Genomic DNA, 20,672 nt, shown 5'->3' on the forward strand with positions numbered 1-20,672 from the left:
AATATTAAAAATTTTTAATTGTATATTTAAAAAATTAACGCGTATGAACACAAGAATTTTTCTTTTTCAATTAAAAAAAAAAAAAAATTCAGAGCGGGCTTTCAAGGGAAGGGAGCATTTATTATGCAGCTCAGGGTCACAGCCTCGGAATCTTCCTCGCGTAGACCAAATTGTCCATTCATCAAACCTGCCCCTACCCCTTAACGACCACATCAGGAACCTAACACCCGTAAATTAACTTTCATATTGAGGGTATTATAGTCTTTTCATTCCATCCCACCCCCTGTTTCTCTCAAATTTCCTCACCGCGTACACTATATATTCACTTCCTACCTTCCCTCTCTTTCTCATTCCTCTTCTTACTCCTCCAATTTCTCTCAGCCTTCTTCTCTCTTTCCTTGTCTTTCTCTCTCCCTCTCTCTCTGTCTCCAGAATTTACATTTCTTATCTGGGTTTGCTTCATCTTGACCTGAATTGGATTCGTAAGTCAATTCTTATTTCTCTTTATCCTGATTTGAGCAGTTTGGATTTTTTTTTTGTTTGTTGATTTATGATCTTTCTGATTATTTTTGTTTCTCTTTAGATCTGTTTCTAAAGGTGAAGTATTTTTTTTATTCTGCTATTTAGCTTTGATTAGTTCACATTTCTTGCTTAATTGAACTTGGATCTCTGCTTTAAGAAGCTAGAATTAGGATTGCTGTTGCAAATCATACTCGTCATACTTTCGTTCTATTGGATTTTGGAAACTGATCACGCTTTTGTTGGTTTTGTGCGGATCTGTTATGTGTTTTGTATTGGATCTGATCATTTAGGATGGGATCTTGATGTTATTGTACTTCATTGGGAATGTTACTTTTATGCTCATTGTTGTGCTGCTGGAATTTCTTGAGATTTTGATTTTGGCTGAAAATGAGGAAACAGAGTTGAAAATTTAACTTTTTTAAGATTTTGGTCAGGCTGGTTTTGTTTCTCTGGAATGATAAGCTCTTAATCATTAAATTAAGTAATTGTATTGGTTCACTTGGATTGTCTTTTTTTCTTCTTTCTCTTCCTCTGTTGCTGAAACTTTTTTTTTTTTAAATGAGGATTTTATAGTTAGTTTATTAATCAGGGTGCACAATCTTATCTATTGTCCTCATATAGTCAGATCGATACTTTATTTTCTTCCTTCCTGTTGTACATACGTAGAACGACAGCTGTGCTATTTGCCTATTGTTTTTCTCTTGATATTGGGATTTGTGGACCCCCATTTCTTATGTTTACTACGTTTTTACTTATATATGTAGTTATCTGTTTTACTTTTCTATTTTAGATGGATGCAATAAGTTCTGAGATGTAGTTCTGTATTGTTTTCTTTGCAGAAATTGTTTTGGCATGGCTACATATAAGCCAAAGAACATCCTCATTACTGGGGCTGCTGGCTTTATCGCATCCCATGTTTGCAACCGGCTCATCCGTAACTACTCTGATTACAAAATTGTTGTCCTTGACAAGCTTGATTATTGTTCAAACCTGAAAAACCTCCTCCCTTCTAAATCATGCCCCAACTTTAAGTTTGTCAAGGGTGACATTGGCAGTGCTGACCTTGTCAACTTCCTTCTCATCACCGAATCCATTGACACAATTATGCACTTTGCTGCTCAGACACATGTGGACAACTCCTTTGGTAACAGCTTTGAGTTTACCAAGAATAATATCTATGGTACCCATGTACTTTTAGAAGCCTGCAAAGTCACTGGCCAGATTAGGAGATTCATCCATGTGAGCACAGATGAAGTTTATGGGGAGACAGATGAGGATGCTGTTGTAGGAAACCATGAAGCTTCTCAACTCCTCCCAACAAATCCATACTCTGCAACAAAAGCTGGTGCAGAAATGCTTGTTATGGCGTATGGTAGGTCCTATGGGTTACCTGTCATAACAACCCGTGGAAACAATGTTTATGGTCCCAATCAGTTCCCTGAGAAATTAATTCCAAAGTTTATCCTGTTGGCTATGCAAGGGAAGCCTCTCCCAATCCATGGGGATGGTTCTAACGTTAGGAGTTATTTATATTGTGAGGATGTTGCTGAGGCTTTTGAAGTCATCCTTCACAAGGGAGAGGTGGGCCACGTTTACAATATTGGGACAAAGAAGGAAAGAAGAGTGATAGATGTGGCTAAAGATATATGCAAGCTTTTCTCAATGGACCCTGAGACAAACATTAAGTTTGTAGATAACAGGCCATTCAATGACCAGAGGTACTTTCTTGATGATCAGAAGCTGAAGATCTTAGGATGGTCAGAACGAACAATTTGGGAGGAGGGCTTGAAGAAGACTATGGAGTGGTACATTCAGAATCCTGATTGGTGGGGTGATGTAACTGGGGCGTTGCTTCCTCATCCAAGAATGCTGATGATGCCTGGTGGGAGACACTTCGATGGATCTGAAGAGAACAAATCTGCATCTTATGCTTCAAATAATTCTAATCAGACCCGAATGGTCATCCCAGTTTCTAGAACCAGCGGCAGTGGCTCCCCTCCAAAATCCTCTCTTAAGTTCTTGATCTATGGCAGGACTGGATGGATCGGGGGTCTACTTGGGAAGTTGTGTGAGAAACAAGGGATTCCCTATGAATATGGAAGGGGACGCTTGGAAGATCGATCATCGCTTTTGTCAGATATTCAGAATGTTAGGCCAACTCATGTTTTTAATGCTGCTGGGGTTACTGGTAGACCTAATGTTGATTGGTGCGAATCTCACAAGACAGAAACAATTCGCACCAATGTGGCTGGAACCTTAACATTAGCAGATGTTTGCAGAGAGCATAACATCCTGATGGTGAATTATGCTACTGGCTGTATATTTGAGTATGATGCTACTCATCCAGAGCATTCTGGCATTGGGTTTACTGAGGAAGACACACCCAATTTCACTGGTTCTTTTTATTCAAAGACCAAGGCTATGGTAATTTTCTTTTCAGAGTCTCTAGTTATATGTACATTTTCATCTCTAGCTATTTTGACTGTTGATTTTTTTTTTTTTTTTTAATTTGAAATTTCCACCAGGTGGAGGAGCTCTTGAAAGAATATGACAATGTATGCACCCTCAGAGTTAGAATGCCAATATCATCAGATCTAAACAACCCACGAAACTTTATTACTAAGATTTCTCGATATAACAAAGTGGTCAATATTCCAAACAGCATGACTGTCTTGGATGAACTTCTACCTATTTCAATTGAGATGGCTAAGCGGAACTTGAGGGGTACATGGAACTTCACAAACCCTGGTGTGGTGAGCCATAATGAGATTTTGGAGATGTACAAGAGTTACATTAACCCCAACTTTACATGGGTTAACTTCACACTGGAGGAGCAAGCTAAGGTGATAGTGGCACCAAGAAGCAACAACGAGATGGACGCATCCAAGTTGAAAAAAGAGTTTCCGGAATTGCTGTCAATCAAGGAGTCTCTGGTCAAGTACGTTTTTGAACCAAATAAGAAAGTTTGAAATAAAGCGGCATTTATGGATCCTACGTTGTATGGCAAGTGAGTATTGCTAGTGTTTCAATTCTATTAGTTATTCACTGTTAGGTTTTCTGATTGTTTCTACCAATGATAGAAACGAAGTATTAGGCATGCTTCTGTGATTTCTTTACCTGAGTTGTATTTTAGTGTCCTTGCAGTGTTCCTTCTCAGCAGTAGACTTTGAGTAGGTTCTTGATATGTGTCTCGAGTCCTACAATTTATTAGATATGTGGTTTATTGTTTAAATTCTTTGTTACTTAGCTTAGTTAACTTGTCTTGTTGTCCGTTGGAGTTGAAGGAAACATTGAATTCTTTATCTTCCAATTATTGAATTCCAAGTTTGTGCTTGGTAAAATTTTTCTAGTATTGGCCTTTGGGCAGTGATGACGCAGATAACCCCTCTTTCCCCCTGGCACCGATGGTGGTAACCGGTGGGGCTTCGAAATTGGCTGAATGTGTAAATTAACTTGACTTTTATTAAAAATTTTTATATTTCTTAATTTAATAAATTTAAGAAGTTTAAATACATTAATTAATTTTTAATTTAAAAAAAAAAAACTCTCAATTGATGCTGATTAGGATTGTAAAATTTATTTAATTTATTTTTTAAAATTTAAGGCGTGAGGAACATTTTGAAAGGTCTACGGGATTAGAATGTATTTATCCTCTAAAATTCTACAATCTAAAATAGATATTGCCATATGCAAGTGAGAACTATACTGCTCTACTTCCAGCCACAATCATTCATTCGCTATCTCTGCCTGAATGCGATACATTTTTCAAAAAATAAGTTTTTTTATTGGTGTTTTTCTTTATCATAAAAATTAAAAAAGAAATTGAAAATTTATATTTAAAAAAAAATAATTAATGAAAATATATACGTCCTTAAAATATGTGAAATTGCACTGTATTTTCTCCTACATTTGATTTTTTCTGATATTTGTAAGATTTTTTTAATGATCTTAATTTTGTCTTATTATGTATAATTTGCCATTAAAATGGAAAAAATAGAGAAATAACTGTTTTTTTTTTCTAAACATAGTTTATGATGAGTCACATGCTTATTATTCGTATATAAAGTTGAGATGGATTATTTTCACCGCTCTACTTATTATTTCACAGTTAAATCGATTAAAATTTTTTAAATTTTAACTTAGTAGTATTGAATTTTTTTTTTAATCATGAATTCTTTAATTTGAATTCTAATTAAAATTAATTATATTAAAATTTAACATTTAATTACTATGTTAATAGAGGTTTAATCTAAAATAAAGATGAAAGATAGGAATAACAACTCTAAAAATTCTAAAAGTAGATTCTTTTTATAATAAAATTTTAAAAGTTATTTTTTTTTCTTATAATAATGCCTAATATTTTTAAAATTACTCGTCTTTAATAATAAATATCAAGTGAATGATATATTTTATTTGTTAATATCAAAAATATTTTTTTATTTTTTTTTAAAAAAGATTATCTGATATTGTTTTAAGTAGTAGACAAGCAGCCAACCTAGGATATATAACATGGATCACAAATTGTAAGCTTAAATACATGTTACGACCCAACTTGTGGGCTGGACCGACACTAGGATATGGGCCAGTCTAAAGCCCCCGAGGCCCGTAATAAGCCTAACTGTTCCTTAATCCAATCCTAAGGCCCACTTGGGCCCAATTTTAAGAATTTAACCGGACAGAGTCCGGCCATAAAATGGACCATTTAACGGGGAGTTTTTAACTCCCCCGACCTGTAAACACAATATATAATAAATTGGGGAGCTCAGTTCACCCTCCACATACTCATAATTTCAAAAGATCTAATGGGAGCTCAGCTCCCTCATCCAATCCAGTCATGTATGCAATTAATATTCTTATAAATTCAACACCATATTATAATAAAGACCTAATTTAATTAAAATACTCCTAACACATGTGGAGTCTAAAATTTAACTCAATTATATAAAATACATTAAATACTACTAATTGACCTGCGAAGAAAAAGAGTAGGTTAGTCACAATATGTCACGACCCAACCTATGGGCCGGACCGGCACTAGGACCTGGGCCAGCCTAAAGCCCCCGAGGCCCGTAGTAAGCCTAACTGTTCATTTACCCAATTCTAAGGCCCATTTGGGCCCAATTTCAAGAAACCAAACGGACAGAGTCCGGCCATAAAATGGACTTTCCAACGGGGAGTTTTCGACTCACCCGACCTGTAAACACAATAAATACTCAATTGGGGAGCTCAGCTCACCCTCCACATACTCATCAGCATAAAAATAAATGGGAGCTCAGCTCCCCCATCCGATCCATCAAACATACATAGAATATTAAGTTTACAGGTCCAAAATAATAATTTAGTTTACAGACCCAAATCAAATAAACATTTCTAACATATGCGAAAATTTTAAGATTTAACAAGTTTATGCAAACATTAGTAATCGACCTGCGAGGGAGAAAGCAGGTTAACCTCAAAAATATCCTCCTGTGGCCTGGAAAAATTTTTGAACAGGAGTGAGCGTTCGACTCAGAGAGTAAAATATCAATTTTAACCATAATCTCTATAACTATCTAAAACTAATGCACCCTGTAGAGTGAAATGCAACATCAACAATATTTTCACATCATAACATCAAAAAGGTAATTTGGAGCACTCACGCACCCTGTAGCATCAATCATAATATATGGGAGCTGATCCCCTATCTGACTCTCTTAAATCCAACACGTGCGTGAAAACTCAAGCCAGACTTTCGCTTAATAAACCAAATCGAGGGTCCCAGCGAAGAGCTCAAGCCGTGACTACCCCCCGAAGGATCGGGTCCCAGCGAAGAACTCAAGCCGTGACTACCCGTCCTGTCCATAGTCCACACCACATCACACGCACACCAACGCACGCACACTGCTCCAAATTACCACAACAACATCATGGCACTTTAACAGTTATCAATGCAACATAAATCGTGCCTAGAGTTTAACTACATAAATATATGCATATAAGTGATGCATGGGCATGCTTGAACATATAATAATAGTGAAATTACAATTAAAATTAATATTTTACTCACAGACTTGACGATGGTCACTGAGGCGGCTGGGCGGAGGAAGAAGGCTGTCCCGGCTCACCTGACAATTTTATTACAATCATTTAATAAATTTGACTCAATACAAACAAAGAAAAAGACCAATTCGGCAGAGTCTCCCCTATACCTAGGACCTACCCAACCTGCAAAAGGGCTCAAAACACACTTCTATATTCACAATCCATATATCCACAACTCAATCAAATCACACAGCCCCTCCTGGGCCCATCAAATCAGTCATCCATCACAACATGTAAAATTTCAATTTAGTCCCTATAATTGATCATTTTTGCAAAAACTGCCCAAATAAGCTCTAAAAATTCTAAAACTTTGCCCTGCGGTCCTTAGCAATATTACTAGGCTATTGCAAAAAGAATCATAATTTTCTAAGCTACCACGAATATTTTATAGATTTTTAATCCTATTTAAGCACTAGAAAAATACGAAAAAGCAAGGTTCGGGTTTACCTTTGCTGATTCCGACTTTGGGGACGCACTCGGGACATCTGACAATGGGGGGATAGCCAAAACCTCGATCCAATTCGGAGACTTTTCCAGAACAGTGCATCGCGGCGAAAATTCTGCAACCGGACAACTGTCGAATTTCCGCGAATTGAGGATACCTACACGAAGCCCATAACACGGGGGTTAGTACATAAATTTTTCAGAATTTTCTAAGCTCATTTAATGCTCGAAAAAATACTGCGAAGTTCCGTGGGACCCATCGAAAAACGGAGTCGGAAAATTTTGAAATTTATATCCCCGCGAAGCTCTCGATGTGTGGAGCGCTCTGGTACTCTCGGTTTTCTCGTGGGATTCACGGTTTTCGAGAAATCTAGCCCAAAAGTCGAAATGAGCTAAAAACTTCCCGAGCAAAAATTGGACAAACCGCTAGATGGATTTCGGCGTTCTTGGTGTCTATGGAAAGCTCTCGCCGAGTAGATGATTTTAGACACAAGACCCCGTCCAATTGGTGGCCAGATCGACTGGATTTTGGCCGGGGAAGCCGAAACGCCGCGCGCGCGAGGGAGGGAGTTCGCGAGCCGGCCGCTTTAGCGCGCCACTGGCCGGGAGGCGGGAGGCGCGCGGCTGGGGTGGCAGGGGGAGGTGGCTGGCCGGCGGCAGGGCCAGGAGGAGAGAGAAAAGAGAGAGAGAAGGAAGAGAGGTCGACGGGCGCGGGGAAGGAAAGAAGAAAAAGGAAAAGGCCAGTCCGATTCGACCGGTCCGATCCGGTCTAGTTTGATTCGGCCGGTCCGATTCAAGATATAAAATTTTGAATTTTTACTCTGCCTCTAAACCGAAAACGAGGTCCAAAAATTTCGAAAAAATTTCAGAAAACTCAGAAAAATACGTAGACTCCAAATATATTTTTAGTTTTGCCACGTGGTCTTTAAATTAATTTTTAAAAATCATCAAAGTTTATATTTTCGAAAAATCGAACCCGATTTTTAAAATCCGAAAAATCTTAAAAAAATTCCTAAAATTTAAATAAAATTAAAATATCAAAAATGCTCATAAAATTTAAAATTTTGGGGTGTTACATTCTTCCCCCCTTACAGAAAATTCGTCCTCGAATTTTTACACAAGGCAGAATAAAACACATGATTATACATTGAACAAATAAGGGTACTTGCTACGCATGTCCCGTTCTGACTCTCAGGTGCACTCTTCCACTGACTGACTCCTCCACAAAACCTTAACCTTAGGGATCTGTTTGGATCTCAGCTGTCTCACTTGGTAGTCCACTATGGCTACAGGCTGCTCCTCAAATGTCAAGTTCTCTTTTAGCTCTATCACATCCGGCTGTAGTACATGAGAAGGATCTGGAATGTATTTCCTGAGCATGGAGATGTGAAACACGGGATGAACGTGAGAAAGGTTGGGTGGTAGCTCCAACCGGTAGGCAACTGCTCCAACTCTATCCGTAACCTCAAAAGGTCCGATATACCGAGGTGCCAACTTGCCCTTCTTTCCAAATCTCATGACTCCCTTCATCGGAGAAACCTTCAGGAATACATAGTCGCCTACTGCAAACTCCACATCCCTCCGTCTGGGGTCTGCATAACTCTTCTGCCTACTGAAAGCTGTTTTCAATCGTTCCCTGATTAAAGGAACTACCTCTGAAGTGTACTGCACTAGGTCTACATCATGCACCTTCGCTTCTCCCATTTCCGTCCAACACAGAGGAGACCTACACTTTCTTCCATATAGTGCCTCATAGGGTGCCATCCCTATGCTGGAATGGTAACTGTTGTTGTAGGCAAACTCCACTAAAGCTAGCTGATCATCCCATTGACCTCCAAAATCCAAAACACTCATGCGAAGCATGTCTTCCAGTGTTTGGATTGTCCTTTCAACTTGTCCCGTCTGCGAGGGTGGAAAGCCGCATCAAGTTCAACTGTGTGCCAAGTGCCTCCTGCAACTTTCTCCAAAACCGAGAAGTGAACTGGGGCCCTCTGTCAGATATTATGGAAGCTGGAACTCCATGCAATCTGACTATTTCTCGAATGTAGAGCCGGGCGTACTGTGCCACAGAATATGTAGTCTTCACAGGTAAGAAGTGAGCTGATTTGGTCAAGCGGTCTACAATTACCCATATCGAATCATATCCTCGCGTGGTACGAGGCAACCCAGTCACAAAATCCATGGTAATCATTTCCCATTTCCATTCTGGGATAGGGAGCTCCTGCAGCTTACCAGACGGTCTCTGGTGTTCAAACTTCACCTTTTGACAAGTCAAGCACTTGGACACAAAGTCTGCTATGTCTCTCTTCATGCCATTCCACCAATAGCTATTCTTCACATCATGGTACATCTTGGTGGAACCTGGGTGGACACTGTACAGGGTATAGTGTGCCTCTCGCATGATTTCATCTTTGAGATTGTCCACATCGGGCACACATATCCTAGAACCTTGCACTAAGGCGCCATCATTGGCAAATCCAAACTCACCACCTTCACCTTGCTGTACTCTTTCTATGATCTTCATCAATTGTTGGTCTCTGTGCTGGGAAACTCTAACTCTGTCTCTCAAGTCTGGCCTCACTGAAAAATGAGCCAGCAATACCCCCTCATCTGAAAGATCTAGGATTAAACCTTGATCTATCAACTCATGTACTTCCTGAATTAACGGTCTTTTCTCTGCTGAAATGTGCGCCAAACTACCAGAAGATTTTTTGCTCAAAGCATCTGCTACAACATTGGCCTTCCCAGGGTGGTACTGGATGATGCAATCATAGTCTATCAAAAGCTCCATCCATCTCCTCTGTCTCAAGTTTAAATCCCTCTGTTGGAAGATGTACTTCAAACTCTTGTGGTCGGTGTATATCTCGCACACTTCACCATACAGGTAGTGTCTCCAGATTTTTAGTGCAAAGATTACAGCCGCCATTTCCAAATCATGGGTGGGGTAGTTCTGCTCATGCCTCTTCAGCTGTCTTAAAGCATAAGCCACTACTTTTCCACTCTGCATCAAAACACACCCTAAGCCAACTCTGGAGGCGTCACAGTACACGGTGTATCCTTCACCACTCATAGGTAGTGTCAACACAGGGGCGGTGGTTAGACACTCCTTAAGCTTCTGGAAGCTCTTCTCACAGTCATCTGTCCAAATGAATGGAACATTCTTCCGAGTTAACTTAGTTAGGGGAGCCGCTATCCTGGAAAAATCTTGCACAAAACGCCTATAGTAGCCAGCTAAACCCAGAAAACTTCGTACCTCAGTGACTGTTGTAGGCCTAAGCCAATCAGTTACAGCTTCAATTTTCTTGGGATCCACTTGAATACCTTCTCTTGAAACCACGTGTCCCAAGAATGAGATGCTTTCTAGCCAAAATTCACATTTCGAAAATTTGGCATATACCGTGCTCCTCAAAGTCCGCAATACCATTCTCAAGTGCCACACGTGTTCTCCTCGATCCGAGAGTATACAAAATGTCATCTATGAATACGATGACAAACGGTCCAAAATGGCTTGAACACCTGCTCATCAAGTCCATGAAGGTCTTTGGTGCATTAGTGAGTCCAAAAGACATCACCAAGAACTCATAATGACCATATCTTATCCTGAAAGCCGTTTTGGACACGTCCTCATTCCTGATTCTCAATTGATGGTAGCCTGATCGCAGGTCTATTTTGGAAAAGAATCTAGCCCCTTGGAGCTGATCAAATAGATCGTCGATCCGAGGAAGTGGATACTTGTTCTTGACAGTCACCTTGTTCAGCTGTCTGTAGTCGATACACAACCTCAATGACCCATCCTTCTTTCTCACAAATAGAACAGGAGCGCCCCAAGGTGAAGTACTCGGACGTATAAAACCCTTGTCCAAAAGCTCCTGTAGTTGCTCCTTCAGCTCTTTCAATTCTGCTGGTGCCATCCTCTAAGGTGGCATCGATATGGGGTTTGTACCCGGCACAACATCAATGCAAAACTCTATTTCCCTTCCTGGTGGCAACCCTGGAAGCTCCTCTAGGAAGACATCCATAAATTCTCTGACAACAGGAACATTTTCCATGCTGACACCTTCTACAGATGTATCTCTCACCAATGCCAAATACCCTTGGCATCCACGCCTCAACATTTTTCTAGCAATAATTGCTGACACCAAATTATATGGAGCCACGCTCCTGTCACCATCAAAGCTAAACTCTTCCACACCAGGTATGTGGAAATACACCTTTTTGTTCCTGCAGTCTAAAGTGGCATAATGAGTTGCCAACCAATCCATCCCCAAGATTACATCAAAATTCATTACTGGTAAAGGAATCAAGTCTGCTGGGAGGATCTTTCCATCCACCACTACTGGGCTACCCGGAAAAACCATATCTACATCTATGTTGTCACTAAGTGGGGTAGCTACCGATAAAGGACATTCTAAAGTTGTAGGGTTTCTACCCAACCTCATGGCAAACACAGGGGAGACAAATGAGTGCGTAGCACCCGGATCTATCAAAACACGAGCCTCATAAGAACAGACTAGAAGAATACTTGCCACAACTACATTTGAAGCTTGAGCATCCTGGTGGGTCAGGGTGAAAACCCGAGCTTGACCCCTACCCTGAGTGGCAGAACCCTGATACTGACTTCTACCTCCTGATCTGCCTCCAAATCCACGTCCCCCTTGTCCTCGGCCACTACTGCCACTAAATCGTCACTGCCATGCTTCAAGCACCCGGATACAACTGGAGAGGAACATTTGCAACAGAACCCTGTGACCCCATCTATGGCTCACTGAAAACGGGGCATTCTCTAGCAAAGTGACCTGGTTGGCCACACCTGAAGCATACTCCTGATCCCATCAAACAAGGTCCTGAATGTCCTCTTCCACACTGTGCACAAGGTGCCAAGGAGGATCTGAACTGCACCAGAATCTGCACTCGAATCGTGACCACCGCTGGATCCGCACTGGTGCAATCCTCGAGGTTTGTGTCTAAAACCACTCTTCTTGTTCCTACTTTTTCCTCTGTAATTACTCTGGCCACCACTGTCCGGAGTACCCATGGAAGGAACACCTGAGGAACCCTCTGCTCTGTTTTTCTTTGCCCTTACGCTGTCATCCACAGCATAACTAATCTCTATCTGTCTAGCTCGATCAACCACCACATCAAAAGACTGATCAGACATCATTGCCAGGTTCGCATACCTCCTGTCAAGCCCCTTTAGGAATCTCTTCACCTTCATAGTTTCTGTAGCTACTGCTGTAGGGGCATACCTGCTCAGTTCTAGAAATTCTGTAGCATATTCATCTACAGACCTGCCATTCTGTCTTAAGGCCTCAAAGGCCCACTGCTTTTGATCCCTGAAGCTTTCTGGCACAAACCGATTGATAAAAAGTTCCACAAACTGAGCCCATGATAAACCCTCCATCCGAGGTAATATGTAGTCATTCATCCACTGTCTAGGCATAGGCCCCATGACATGCTGCATACACTCTATGAGTCTTCTGTCAGTCAACTGCAATTCTGTTCCTGCCTGTTTACAGGAATCCAAAAACCGATATGCATCGTCTGACACATCATAAGTACCAGGCACCAACTTCTTAAAATTGATTATCTGTTTGTAAGGTTCCCCTCTTGGTGCGGTGGACTGTTGCTGCTGTGGAGGGTGGACCATATATTGTGCCATCATACCGATGGTTCTCTGCAACCCAGCGAGAGTAGCTGCCATGGGGTCCATGGGACCCTGTGTCATAAAGGACTGATCCTGTACTGGGGGTGGCTGCTCCTCTACTTGAGCAGCTCTAGGCCTCCTACCCCGCCTCCTCGGGGCAGGCGCCTCATCCTGTGCCGACACCTCGTCCGGCACATCTGGTTCTGGTGCAGTGGCAGCTCTCCTGCTTCTACGCATTTTCCTGAAATTCAGCAGCATTAGCCCACAAAATTCAAAACTGCATATTACATAGCTCTATAGACTCATGTTTACACACAATATATAAAGCAGAAACTAGAAGCAAAGATGACAATGCAAGACGAATATGGACCCTATTTTTCCGCATGTGACTCCTAGTAGACTCTTCCCAACACTTAGACAATTTTTCCCTAAGAATCTGGAGCCTAAGCTCTGATACCACATTTGTCACGACCCAACCTATGGGCCGGACCGGCACTAGGACCTGGGCCAGCCTAAAGCCCCCGAGGCCCGTAGTAAGCCTAACTGTTTATTTACCCAATTCTAAGGCCCATTTGGGCCCAATTTCAAGAAACCAAATGGACAGAGTCCGGCCATAAAATGGACTTTCCAACGGGGAGTTTTCGACTCACCCAACCTGTAAACACAATAAATACTCAATTGGGGAGCTCAGCTCACCCTCCACATACTCATCAGCATAAAAATAAATGGGAGCTCAGCTCCCTCATCCGATCCATCAAACATGCATAGAATATTAAGTTTACAGGTCCAAAATAATAATTTAGTTTACAGACCCAAATCAAATAAACATTTCTAACACATGCAGAAATTCTAAGATTTAACAAGTTTATACAAACATTAGTAATCAACCTGCGAGGGAGAAAGCAGGTTAACCTCAAAAATATCCTCCTGTGGCCTGGAAAAATTTTTGAACAGGAGTGAGCGTTCGACTCAGAGAGTAAAATATTAATTTTAACCATAATCTCTATAACTATCTAAAACTAATGCACCCTGTAGAGTGAAATGCAATATCAACAATATTTTCACATCATAACATCAAAAAGGTAATTTGGAGCACTCACGCACCCTGTAGCATCAATCATAATATATGGGAGCTGATCCCCTATCTGACTCTCTTAAATCCAACTCGTGCGATGAAGAACTCAAGCCGGACTTTCGCTTAATAAACCAAATCGGGGGTCCCAGCGAAGAACTCAAGCCGTGACTACCCCCCGAAGGATCGGGTCCCAGCAAAGAACTCAAGCCGTGACTACCCGTCCTGTCCATAGTCCACACCACATCACACGCACACCAATGCACGCACACTGCTCCAAATTACCACAACAACATCATGGCACTTTAACAATTATCAATGCAACATAAATCGTGCCTAGAGTTTAACTACATAAATATATGCATATAAGTGATGCATGGGCATGCTTGAACATATAATAATAGTGAAATTACAATTAAAATTAATATTTTACTCACAGACTTGACGATGGTCACTGAGGCGGCTGGGCGGAGGAAGAAGGCTGTCCCGGCTCACCTGACAATTTTTTTACAATCATTTAATAAATTTGACTCAATACAAACAAAGAAAAAGACCAATACGTCCTAAGTCGTGCCGAAAATCCGGCAGAGTCTCCCTTATACCTAGGACCTACCCAACCTGCAAAAGGGCTCAAAACACACTTCTATATTCACAATTCATATATCCACAACTCAATCACATCACACAGCCCCTCTTGGGCCCATCAAATCAGTCATCCATCACAACATGTAAAATTTCAATTTAGTCCCTATAATTGACCATTTTTGCAAAAACTACCCAAATAAGCTCTAAAAATTCTAAAACTTTGCCCCGCGGTCCTTAGCAATATTACTAGGCTATTGCAAAAAGAATCATAATTTTCTAAGCTACTACGAATATTTTATGGATTTTTAATCCTATTTAAGCACTAGAAAATTACGAAAAAGCAAGGTTCGGGTTTACCTTTGCCGATTCCGACTTTGGGGACGCGCTCGGGACGTCTGACAATAGGGGGATAGCCAAAACCTCGATCCAATTCGGAGACTTTTCCGGTAACGGGTCTGTTTGGCCGGAAATTCACAGACCCGGACAACTGTCGAATTTCCGCTAATTGAGGATACCTACACGAAGCCCATAACACGGGGGTTAGTACATAAATTTTTCAGAATTTTCTAAGCTCATTTAATACTCGAAAAAATACTGCAAAGTTCCATGGGACCCACCGAAAAACGGTGTCGAAAAATTTTGAAATTTATATCCCCGCGAAGCTCTCGACGTGTGGAGCGCTCTGGTACTCTCGGTTTTCTCGTGGGATTCACGGTTTTTGAGAAATCTAGCCCAAAATTCGAAATCGGCTAAAAACTTCCCGAGCAAAAATTGGACAAACCGCTCGATGGATTTCGGCGTTCTTGGTGTCTATGGAAAGCTCTCGCCGAGTAGATGATTTTAGACACAAGACCCGGTCCAATTGGTGGCCGGATCGACCGGATTTTGATCGGGGAAGCCAAAACGCCGCGCGCGCGAGGGAGGGAGTTCTAGCGCGTTTTCCGGCCGTTTGAGGCCGCGGCTGGCTGGCTGGGGAGGCTGGGAGGCGGCGCGGCCTACTGGGTGGCAGGGGAGGTGGTGGCGATGGGCGGTGGAGGAGAGAGAAAAGAGAGAGAGAAGGAAGAAAGGTCGACGCGCGCGGGGAAGGAAAGAAGAAAAAGGAAAAGGCCGGTCCAATTCGACCGGTCCAATCCGGTCCTGTTCGATTCGGCCGGTCCGATTCAAGATACAAAATTTTGAATTTTTACTCTGCCTCGGGACCGAAAATGAGATCCAAAAATTCTGAAAAAATTCCAGAAAACTCAGAAAAATACGTAGACTCCAAATATATTTTTAGTTTTGCCACGTGGTCTTTAAATTAATTTTTAAAAATCATCAAAGTTTATATTTTCGAAAAATTGAACCCGGTTTTTAAAATCCGAAAAATCTCAAAAAAATTCCTAAAATTTAAATAAAATTAAAATACCAAAAATGCTCATAAAATTTAAAATTTTGGGGTGTTACACAATAAGTAATCCTCCTGTAGCCTGAAAAAATAGATAAACAGGAATGAGCGTTCGACTCATAGAGTAAAATAATAATTTTAACCACAATTTCTATAGCTAACTAAAGCTAATGCATCATAAGGAATGGAATGCAACATCATCATAATTTTCATACAAACCACATCATAGCAGCAAAAAGGCAATTTGGAGCACTCACCCACCCAACGCTATTCAAACAGTACATATATAGGAGCTGATCCCCTATACAGCTCTCTTAATCCAACCTCTACCATCGAGTGTCTCTCAAGCCGGACTTTCGCTTAATAAACCAAATGCGGGGTCCCAGTGAGTGTCTCTCAAGCCGGATTTTCGCTTAATAAACCAAATGCGGGGTCCCGGTGAGTGTCTCTCAAGCTGTGTCTACTCCGACTTATCCATAAAGGATCGAGTCCCAACGAATGTCTCTCAAGCCATGTCTACCCGTTTTGTCCCTATTCAATACCATACCACACGCACGCCAACACACCCACACTGCTCCATATTACTACAAACAACATCCATGGCACTTTATCAAAGATGAATGTAATATAAAACGTGCCTAGTGTTTAACTACATAGATACATATTTATAAGTGATGCATGGGCATGCTTGAATATATAATAATATCGAAATTATAATTAAAATTAATATTTTACTCACAGACTTAACCGCGGTCACTGCGGCGTCTGGGCGGAGGAGGAAGGCTGTCCCGGCTCACCTATGCCAATTCTGACCCTGGAGATGCATCCGGGATGTCTAAAAACGGTGGGGTAGCCTATAACCTTGACCCAATTCGAAGACTATTTCGGTAGCCTGTCTGCCCGGCCCGAAATTATAGACCCGAGCAACTATTGAATTTTCACGAATTGAAGGTACCTACGCGAAGCCCACAACACGAGGGTTAGTATATAATTTTTACGAAATTTTCTAAGCTCATTTAATGCTCGAAAAAATACTGTGAAGTCTCGCAGGACCCACCAAAAAACAGTGTCGAAAAAATTTGAAATGGGTATTGCCACGAAGCTCTTGACAAGTGGAGCACTCTGATACTCTCGGATTTTTGGTGGGGTTTACGGTTTTTGAAAAATCTAGCCTAAAAGTCAAAATGGGCTAAAACTTTCCGAACAAAAATTGAGCAAACCATTTGATGGATTTTGGTGTTATTAGCGTCTATGGAAAGCTCTTGAGGTGTAGAAGTGTTTTGGGATAAGACTCGATCAAATTGGTGGCCGGATTGGCCGAAATAGGCCACGGAAGGTGAAGCGGCGCGCGAGCGCAGGGGTGGTTTCACGCGACATTTCCTGTGGCGGGGGAGGGGCGGGGGAGGTGCGCCGGCGATTGAGGAGGGCTGGGGCGGTGGCTCCCCGGCGATGGGTGAAGGAAGGAGAGAGAAAATGAGGAGAGAAGGGAAGGGGGTCGCGCGACGCGAGAAGCGGAAGAAAAAGGGAAGGGGCCGGTCCGATTTGATTGGTCCGACCCTGTCTGGTTCGATTCGACCAGTCCGATTCAAGATACAAAAATTTAAATTTTTACTCTGCCTTGGGACAAAAAACGAGGCCCAAAAATTTCGAAAAAATTCTAGAAAACTCAAAAAAATTTATAGAGTCTAAATATATTTTTAGTTTTGCCATATGGTCTTTAAATTAATTTTTAAAAATATCAAAGTTTTATATTTTCAAAAAATCGAACCTGATTTCTAAAATCTGAAAAATTTTAAATAATTTTTCAAAATTTAAATATAACAAAATATTAATATTTACACATAAAATAATAAATTTAAAAATTAGGGGTGTTACATTCTTCTCCCCTTACAGAAAATTCATGCTCGAATTTTATACAAGGCAGAATAAAAGAACAGAATTACATATTGAATAAATAAGGGTACTTGCTACGTATGTCCCGCTCTGACTCCCAGGTGCATTCTTTCACTGATTGACTCCTCCACAAAACCTTAATCATAGGGATCTGTTTTGATCTTAGCTGCCTCACTTGGTAGTCCACTATGGCTACAAGTTGCTCCTCAAATGTAAAGTCTTCTTTCAGCTCTACTATATCCAGCTGTAACACATGAGAAGGATCATGTATGTATTTCCTGAGCATGGAGATGTGAAATACAGGATGAACATGAAAAAGGATGGGTGGTAACTCCAACCGATAGGCAACTGCTCCAACTCTATTAGTAAGCTCAAAAGGTCCAATATACCGAGGTGCCAACTTGCCCTTCTTTCCAAATCTCATGACTCCCTTCATCGGATAAACCTTCAGGAATACATAATCACCTAGTGCAAACTCTAGATCCCTTTGTCTGGGATCTGCATAACTCTTCTACCTATTAAAAGCTGTTTTCAATCGTTCCCTGATTAAAGGAACCATCTCTGAAGTGTATTGCACTAAGTCTACATCATGCACCTTTGCTTCTCCCATTTTTGTCCAACACAGAGGAGACCTACACTTTCTGCCATATAGCGCCTCATAAGGTGACATCCTGATGCTGGAATGATAACTCTTGTTGTAAGCAAACTCCACCAAGGGTAGCTGATCATCCCATTGACCTCCAAAATCCAAAACACACATGCGAAGCATGTCTTCCAGTGTTTGGATTATCCTTTTGGACTGCTTATTTATATGAGGGTGGAAGGTAGTACTAAAGTTTAATTGCGAGCCAAGTGCCTTTTACACCTTTCTCCAAAACCTAGAAGTGAACTGGGGCCCTCTGTCAGATATTATGAAAGCAGAAACTCTATGCAATCTGACTATTTCTCGAACATAGAGCCGGCCGTATTGTGCAATAGAATATGTGGTTTTTACAAGCAAGAAATGAGCTGATTTAATCAGATGATCTACAATTATCCATATCGAATCATATCCCTGCGTGTACGAGGCAACCTAGTTATAAAATCCATAGTGATCATTTCCCACTTTCATTCTGGGATAGAGAGCTCTTGCAGCTTCCCTGACGGCCTCTGGTGTTCAAGCTTCACCTTCTGACAAGTCAAGCACTTGGACACAAAGTCTGCTATGTCTCTCTTCATGCCATTCCACCAGTAGCTATCTTTCACATCATGGTACATCTTGGTGGAGCCTGGGTGGACATTGTATAGTGTATAGTGTGCCTCTCGCATGATTTCATTTCTGAGATTATCCACGTCGGGCACACATATCTTGGAACCTTGCATAAGAGCGCCATCATTGGCAAATCCAAACTCACCACTTTCACCCTGCTGTACTCTTTCTATAATCTTCATCGATTGTGAGTCTCTATGTTGGGAAACTCTGATTCTGTCTCGTAGTTCTGGTCTCACTGAAAAATGGGCCAATAATACCCCCTCATCTGAAATATCTAAGATCAGACCTTGATCCATCAACTCATGTACTTCCTGAATAAACGGTCTTTTTTCTGCTGATATGTACGCCAAGCTGCCTGAAGATTTTCTGTTCAAAGCATCTGCTACTACATTGGCCTTCCTCGGGTGGTACTGGATGATATAATCATAGTCCTTCAGAAGCTCCATCCACCTCCTCTGTCTCAAATTTAAATCCCTCTGTTGGAAGATGTACTTCAAATTCTTGTGATCAGTGTATATCTCGCACACTTCACCATACAGGTGGTGTCTCCAGATCTTTAGTACAAAAACTACAGCCGCCATTTCCAAATCATGGGTGGGTGTAGTTCTGCTCATGCCTCTTTAGCTGCCTTGAAGTATAAGCCATTACTTTTCTATTCTGCATCAAAACACACCCTAAGCTAACTCTGGAGGTATCATAATACACGGTATATCCTTCACCACTCATCAGTAATGTCAACACAGGGGTAGTAGTTAGACATTTCTTAAGCTTCTGGAAGCTCTCCACACAATCATCTGTCCAAATGAACGGAATATTCTTCTGAGTTAACTTAGTTAGGGGAGCTGTTATCCTGGAGAAATTCTGCACAAAACACCTATAGTAGCCAGCTAGGCCCAGAAAACTTTGCACCTCAGTAACTGTTGTAGGCCTAAGCCAATCAGTTACAGCCTTAATTTTCTTGGGATCCACTTGAATACCTTCACTAGAAACCACGTGTCCTAAGAATGAGATGCTTTCTAGCCAAAACTCACATTTTGAAAATTTGGCATATAACTGGTGCTCCCTCAAAGTCTACAACACCATCTTCAAATGCCACACATGTTCTTCCTCGGTCTGAGAGTATACCAAAATGTCATCTATGAATACGATGAAAAAACTGTCCAGGAATGGCCTGAACACCCTGTTCATCTAGTCCATAAAGGCCGCTGGTGCATTAGTGAGTTCAAAAGACATCACCAAGAACTCATAATGGCCATATCTTGTCTTGAATGCTGTCTTGGGTACATCCTCATTCCTGATTCTCAACTGATGGTAGCTTGATCGTAGGTCTATTTTGGAAAAGAATCTAGCCCCTTGGAGCTGATCAAACAGATCATCGATCCGAGAAAGTGGATACTTGTTCTTTACAGTCACCTTGTTTAACTGTCTATAATTAATACACAACCTCAAGGACCCATCTTTCTTTCTCACAAATAAAACAGGAGCGCCCCAAGGTGAAGTACTCAGACATATGAAATCCTTGTCCAAAAGCTCCTGTAGTTGCTCCTTTAGCTCTTTTAATTCTCCTGGTGCCATCTTGTAAAGCGGTATTGATATGGGGTTTGTACCCGGCATAACATCAATGCAGAACTCTATTTTCCTTCTTGGTGGCAACCCTGGAAGCTCCTCAAGGAAGACATCCATGAATTCTCTAACAACAGGAATATTTTTAATGTTAACACCTTTTACAGATGTATCTCTCACCAATGCCAAATACCCTTGACACCCATGCCTCAATATTTTTCTAGCACTAATT

At 41.2% G+C, this 20,672-nt stretch overlaps 1 protein-coding gene across 1 annotated transcript; it reads left to right on the forward strand.

Annotated features, from left to right (window-relative positions):
• The first annotated feature begins 320 nt into the window (after positions 1-320).
• On the forward strand, positions 321-3,754 carry LOC110648332 (trifunctional UDP-glucose 4,6-dehydratase/UDP-4-keto-6-deoxy-D-glucose 3,5-epimerase/UDP-4-keto-L-rhamnose-reductase RHM1). The gene is made up of 3 exons (XM_021802536.2): positions 321-482; positions 1,362-2,946; positions 3,048-3,754. The coding sequence occupies exons 2-3, from the start codon at positions 1,375-1,377 to the stop codon at positions 3,489-3,491; spliced, it is 2,016 nt and encodes a 671-aa protein (XP_021658228.2). The 5' UTR covers positions 321-482; positions 1,362-1,374; the 3' UTR covers positions 3,492-3,754.
• The last annotated feature ends 16,918 nt before the right edge of the window (positions 3,755-20,672 follow it).

Source organism: Hevea brasiliensis, chromosome 15 (genome assembly GCF_030052815.1).
Source record: "Hevea brasiliensis isolate MT/VB/25A 57/8 chromosome 15, ASM3005281v1, whole genome shotgun sequence".
Classification (NCBI taxonomy): domain Eukaryota; kingdom Viridiplantae; phylum Streptophyta; class Magnoliopsida; order Malpighiales; family Euphorbiaceae; genus Hevea; species Hevea brasiliensis.

Bases quoted from the DNA above. Each gene is read 5' to 3' on its own strand.
- LOC110648332 (XM_021802536.2), top strand. From the start codon at position 1,375: ATGGCTACATATAAGCCAAAGAACATCCTCATTACTGGGGCTGCTGGC. The intron at 2,947-3,047 runs GTAATTTTCTTT...AATTTCCACCAG, and splicing joins ATTCAAAGACCAAGGCTATG to GTGGAGGAGCTCTTGAAAGA.